This window comes from Microtus ochrogaster, chromosome 8 (assembly GCF_000317375.1).
Source record: "Microtus ochrogaster isolate Prairie Vole_2 chromosome 8, MicOch1.0, whole genome shotgun sequence".
NCBI classification, from domain to species: Eukaryota; Metazoa; Chordata; class Mammalia; order Rodentia; family Cricetidae; genus Microtus; species Microtus ochrogaster.
The window spans coordinates 73,710,123-73,716,317 of record NC_022015.1 but is presented as its reverse complement, the minus strand read 5'-3'; the positions used below and the strand labels follow the sequence as shown (position 1 = coordinate 73,716,317).

At 46.5% G+C, this 6,195-nt stretch overlaps 1 protein-coding gene across 2 annotated transcripts in view; it reads right to left on the bottom strand.

Moving 5' to 3' along the window:
- Positions 1–3,849, bottom strand: part of Nolc1 (nucleolar and coiled-body phosphoprotein 1) — an 11,731-nt gene extending 7,882 nt beyond the window's left edge. For both annotated transcript variants that reach the window (XM_005352392.1, XM_013348195.1), the window contains exons 1-4: positions 3,670–3,849; positions 848–903; positions 590–732; positions 353–489 (exon numbers count right to left, since the gene is read on the bottom strand). In XM_005352392.1, coding sequence (XP_005352449.1) covers positions 353–489; positions 590–732; positions 848–903; positions 3,670–3,789 — 456 coding nt within the window. In that variant the 5' untranslated portion in view covers positions 3,790–3,849. The remainder of the gene's footprint in view (positions 1–352; positions 490–589; positions 733–847; positions 904–3,669) is intronic.
- Between the last annotated feature and the right edge of the window lie 2,346 nt (positions 3,850–6,195).

Below are 6,195 nucleotides of genomic sequence, written 5' to 3'. Positions count from 1 at the left end.
CCACAGAGAAACCCTGTCTCGAAAAAAACTAACTAACTAAATAAATAAATAAATAAATAACTAAATAAATAAAATCCCCAGAATTAGCCAGGTGGTGGGGGCACAGGCCTTTAATCCCAGCACTTGGGAGGCAGAGGCAAGCGGATCTCTGCGAGTTTGAGGCCAGCCTGGTCTACAGAACAAGTTCCAGGACAGGCTCCAAAGATACAGAGAAACCGTTTCAAAAAAAGAAAAAGGAATAAAAAAAAAACCCAGAATGTATCCCTTACTGAACAGCTCCCACCACCCCAACCATAGACTAGATGCCCAGTTTAGGTTCATTGCCAAATTCTTTACAACGAAAGCTGCAAACCTGGACAGGCTTCTTCTTTTTGTTGTCTTCTTCCTCCTCCTCATCGCTGGATTCTTCGCTACTGCTGCTCTCTGACGCTTTGGCTGCTGCTCCCTTCCCAGCATGCTGAGGCAAACTGGTTCGCTTGGCAGGTACAGCTGAATAGAAGGATAGGCACCCACAAGAATCACTATGCTGTGCAGGCAGGTGTCAAATGCCCTTCCTGAAGCACCGCCCCCAAACCCTGCAGCGCCTTACCAGCCTTCTTTGCTGGAGGTCCTTGGGCTTTGTCCTCTTCCTCACTGCTGTCCTCACTGCTGTCACTGGACGAAGTCTCCTTCTTAGCCTTCTTGGTCACTGGTCCATTTGACTGTAACTTCCGCTTTGGGGCTTTGGTGGACCTATTGATTTAGATCAGGCTTACTTCTAAGGGATCAGAACCTTCTCAAAAAAAGGGAACACAGCCTAGCCCACCTAAGGGGAGAAAACAGCCCAAGTGTAAGAAGGAAAGCTTACTTGAGCCAGAAGCTATAGATGTCCAAGAGGGAAGAAGCATTGGCATCCTGCCGTGTCTACAAGAAAAGAATTAAAGAAATTAAAGAAATGGCATGATTCTATGTTATTCTTTCATCAAGACCTGCCTGGTTATAGGACATGGAGTTATAGACAGCCAGGGCTTTCTAAGAAGACCCTGTCTCAAAAAAAAAAAAAAAAAAAAGTTATGCTATTTACTTACTCAACTTGACATGGATGCAGAAGATTTTCTCAACTTAGTTCACTTACATATCGCCTGGCTGTGAGCATAAAAATGGGCTTCCTCTAATACATAACAAGCCTTTCCAACCATACTTTTCAAAGTCTTAGAAAGATTTCAGCAATTAATAATGTTGATAAAGAATGACGGCTAAGCCGGGCGATGGTCGCGCACGCCTTTAATCCCAGCACTTGGGAGGCAGAGGCAGGCGGATCTCTGTGAGTTCGAGACCAGCCTGGTCTACAGAGCTACAGAGAAACCCTGTCTCGAAAAACAAAAAAAAAAAAAAAAAAAAAAAAAAAAAAAGAATGACGGCTAAGTGGTGAAGAGAACACACTGCTCTTCTAGAGGACCTGCGCTCATTCTCCACTACCCACCAGGAGACTCACAACTACCTGTTAATTTCAGATCCCGGGAGTTCTGACATTCCTGGTCTCTGCGGGCACCTGTACTGATGTTCACCACTGCAGGCTTAATTACTTGACTTCTTTCTTTCTTTCTTTTTTGTTTTTCGAGACAGGGTTTCTCTATAGTTTTGGAGCTTGTCCTGGAACTAGCTCTGTAGATCAGCTTGGCCTTGAACTCACAGAGCTCCACCTGCCTCTGCCTCCACCGCCCAGCAATTAACTGACTTTTTAAAAGGTACAAGGTGTGGTGGCACATGCCTTTAACCCTAGCACTTGGGAGGGAGAGATAGGAAGATCTCTTGCGTTTGAGTTAACTTGGTCTAAATAGTGAATCCCAGGACAGGCACAGTTACATAGAGATCCTGTGTGAAAGAGAGAGAGAAGGAAAGGGAGGGAGGGAGAGACGGAAGAGTCAAGCTATGGTGACACATGCCCTTAATCCCATCACTCAGGAGGCAGAGCCAGGCGGGTCTCTGTGAGTTCAGGAGGGCCAGAAGAGCCAGAGCTGTTACAGAGAAACCCTGTTCAAAAGAAGAAAAGGGCAACAGTTAAGAGCTGACATGCCAGGCTGTCCAGGCTGAAGAAACTCCTTTGTGAAGCTGATCTGATCCCTTCCCTTTGCAGCAAAGTTCCCTTGATCCTACTCATACAAAGAAGTAGTCAACCTCAAAAGGTCTCACCTTAACCCAAGATTCTCAGAATCTAAGGCAGGAGGATCAATAAGACCAAAAGGCCTACCAACCAAGTTCTAGGCCAGGAAGGTCTGCAGAAACAAGGGGGGAAGGAAAAGACAAACTCGCAGACCAGGTGTGCAGCCTTTAATCCCAACAGTCAGAGGCAGGAGCATTTCTTTGAGGCCAGTCTAGTCGGCACATAAATTCCAGGCTAGCCAGGGTTACACAGGGAGACATTATCTCAAAAATAAAAGCAAAGCAAAAGCAGCCTAAGTTCTTAGTCTTGGTTCCATCCTTGGAAAAAGACCACAGGTCTACAGCTCCTCACGGTGTTTCCATGAATGCTACAGCTCTCCTTGAGTAGACTCTAAACATTTCACATCGTCCATTTCACCTTGCTCTTAAATGGGTTCAAATCGCCCGAAAAGCTGTCCCTCATCTCGTGCTTACTGTCTACTTATAATGGGATCCCTACTTCGTGCACTTTCTCTTGGTGCATCTCATGCATCAAAACTCTGTAAATTAAGCTGGACGTGGTGGCGCACACCTTTAATCCCAGTAAATCAGGAACAACATGGTCTACAAAGCGAGTTCCAGGACAGCCAGGTTACACAAAGAAACCCTTTGTTGAAAAACTAAAGAACAGCCGGGCGGTGGTGGCACACACCTTTAATCCCAGCACTCGGGAGACAGAAGCAGGCGGATCTCTGTGAGTTCGAGGCCAGCCTGGTCTACAAGAGCCAGGCCAGGATCCAAAAGCTACAGAGAAACCCTGTCGCGAAAAACTAAAAAGAAAAACCTAAAATAAAACAACAAAGTCTGTAAAGTAAATGACATCCTGCTATGTTCACATCCTAATACATTCTGTATCTCAACACCAGGAGGGTGAGGCAAGAGGAAGAGAAGTTCAAAGCCATTCTCTCCTACACAAGAGTTACATAGAACCTGTCCCAAACAAAAGAAGGCTGCCAGGATCATATATGTAGAAAATCGCAGAGCCTGGCCAAAGCCTACATTTGTTTTATTTCACTACCTAAAGCTCCACGCTCAGTGGAAACTGGCAGGGAAGGATGTTAATTCCTCCTACAGAAAGTAGCCTCTCCCTACACTCATTCAACTCTTCTCTTGCAAAAATAAAATCCTAGCCTTCATTACTTTATCGTCGAGTCTCAGGCTAATTTGCGACCAACAAAAAAATACACCAGAAGACCCAAGCACCGCCAATCCAATGCTCTCAGCGGGACCTAGCGCTCGCTCATCGTATATTGTCAGCCACATGACCTGGGCCACGCGGGACCCATGCCTGCCGTCGCTGCAAGATTCGCTAGTCAGACATGGTGGGAGGAGACGCCGAGGCCTCAAGCTTTGAAAGGGGGGCAGAAAGGCTTCGCGGACATTAGACTGACAGACCCCAGACCGTTCCTCCTTGCCTCCTAAGCATGTCAAGGCCTAGAAATTCTTGGAGCCGACCCACCCCGGTTGGTGACCAAACCCAAGACTTACAGCGCCTGTCGCTTTTGCAAATTTGTTGGCCACCTCCGAAAGTTGGTTATCACGCAGAAAGCCGAGCACGAGTGGATAAAGGTCGCTTGGAACCACGCGGCGCAAGCCGGTATCCGCCATACTCCAGGTAATACGCGTCACTACCGTCGCGCACGCTGCACGACTTAGGAACTCCAAAGCACGACCAAGGCAGGGGGCGGGCCCGGTGTCGTCATCACATCGCGCGGCGCGCAGCGGAAGCATGGGGCTCGCCGATGCGACTCCCCATCAACCTCGGAGGCGGGACTCAGGCCACGACGTCCAGAAGGTCTTTCCGGTCTCACGTGTGTAGCCCTCCTGCTAATGGGCGGAGCCCGTGGGCCGCCCATTACGAAGGCGGAGCGTTTGCGTCAGAGGTCACGCTCCCTTCTGTGGCGGGAAAACTTGCGATTTCCCGCGCATTATCTTTGCTGAATGGATCATTTTTCCACAGTAGTTCTCCCAGCACCGGCTGCTACTCAGACCCCACAATAATGAATGGACTGCAGTACTCCAACCTTTTCCACCTTTCTAGGTGTCCCCTACTGGTCACATTCCCACTGACAATGGCTTCTCTTCTGCCATTGTCATTCTCTTCTGTCACCTTCACACCCAAGTGTTATCACCAGGCTCAAATCATAAGAGGATCCTTAAAAGTTGCTCATTGTGGTGACAATGGTGTTAATACCCCCCCCTCAAACTGCCTGTCAATCATATTTAGGTTACACAATTCCATGGAGTGGGGGGGGACAGCTGTTTAAGAAAAAGGGATCATGCATCACGTATGAAACCTGAATCAAACAGCAATACTCTATTAGACCTAAAAGTAATGCTTTCTTCGTAAGGCAGAAGTCACTGAATTCTGTCTAACTCTAGTATCAGCCGTTTCCAGGTTACACTAGTCTTCCCTCAGGAAGCAGTAAAGATCCATTTCCTGTGGACGCCCTTTTTCTCAAAACAGGCATGCCTTTCTCAAGAGAACCATTATGTTCCTCTTTTCCAGAGATGGTTCTAACCATATATATGTATTTAAAAAAAAAAAAAGTAATTTGAGCCGGGCAGTGGTGGTGCATGCCTTTACTCCTAGCACTTGGGAGGCAGAGGCAGGCGGATAGCTGTGAGTTCGAGGCCAGCCTGGTCTACAAGAGATAGTTCCGGACTAGAGAGATGGCTCAGTGGTTAAGAGCACTGCCTGCTCTTCCAAAGATCCTGAGTTCAATTCCCGGCAACCACATGATGGCTCACAACCATCTCTAATGAGATCTGGTGCCCTCTTCTGGCCTGCATGCAGACAGAATACTGAGAATACTGTATACATAATAAATACATACTGTACATATAATAAGTACTATATACATATAACACGTAATGTATACATAATAAATCTTTTTAAAAAGAGCTAGTTCCAGGATAGGCTCCAAAACTACAGAGAAATCCAGTCTCAAAAAAAAAACCGTTTAAGGGCTGGAGAGATGGCTCAGTGGTTAAGAGCACTGCCTGCTCTTCCAAAGGTCCTGAGTTCAGTTCCCAGCAACCACATGGTGGCTCACAACCATCTGTAATGAGATCTGGTGCCCTCTTCTGGCCTGCAGGGATACACAATACTGTATCCATATAAATAAATATTTAAAACCTGCACGCATTTAATCCCAGAGACAGGCTTTCTCTGACTGTCTTGGAACTCACTCCATAGACCAAACTCTGTCTCCTGATTAAAGGTGTCCTATCACTACCGACTACTGTCACTCTGGTTTAATAAAAAGCTAAATAGCCAATAGCTAGGCAGGATTTCCAGGCACAGAGGACACTAAAAAGGGCGGAGACAGAGCAAGCAAGAAAGCAGGATGAACAGTCTGTAGATGAGTTAAACGAGCCTCAGGGCAGCACATAATAAAACTGGGTTGTTTCATGAGCTAGTTAAAAACAAGCCTAAATTATCTGCCAAACCTTTGTAATAATCCATAAGTTTCTGTGTTGTGATTTGGGACCCGGCTGGTGGGATGGTAAAGACTCCAGACTAGGCTAACTAGTGAGCTTCAGGACAATGAGGCGGTCAGCATTCCTGAGGGTTACACAAGATGTCCTATTGCCTCCATACACACATATACCCACATACAGAAGATACGGCTTTCCCCAGATGCACAATGCTCCGGGTTCACTTCCTAGCACCATAGAAACAAGATGTTCTAACATATGTCTGTTATCCCAGCACTTAGGAGGGGATCATCAGATGTTCAAGGCAAGCTAAAGGACAGACTAGGACACACTGACTGCCAGGGTATAAATACGTATTTCAAATGTCTTTGAGAAGTGTTTTTCCCTTTTTGACTTATGTGACAGACCTGAGAAACTAAGTTAAAAACCAATGTGATTTTTTTTTAAATTTAGTATGTATACAGTGTTTTCCCTGCAATCCAGAAGAGGGCACCAGATCTCATTACAGATGGTTGTGAGCCACCATGTGGTTGCTGGGAATTGAACTCAGGACCTTTGGAAGAGCAGGCAGTG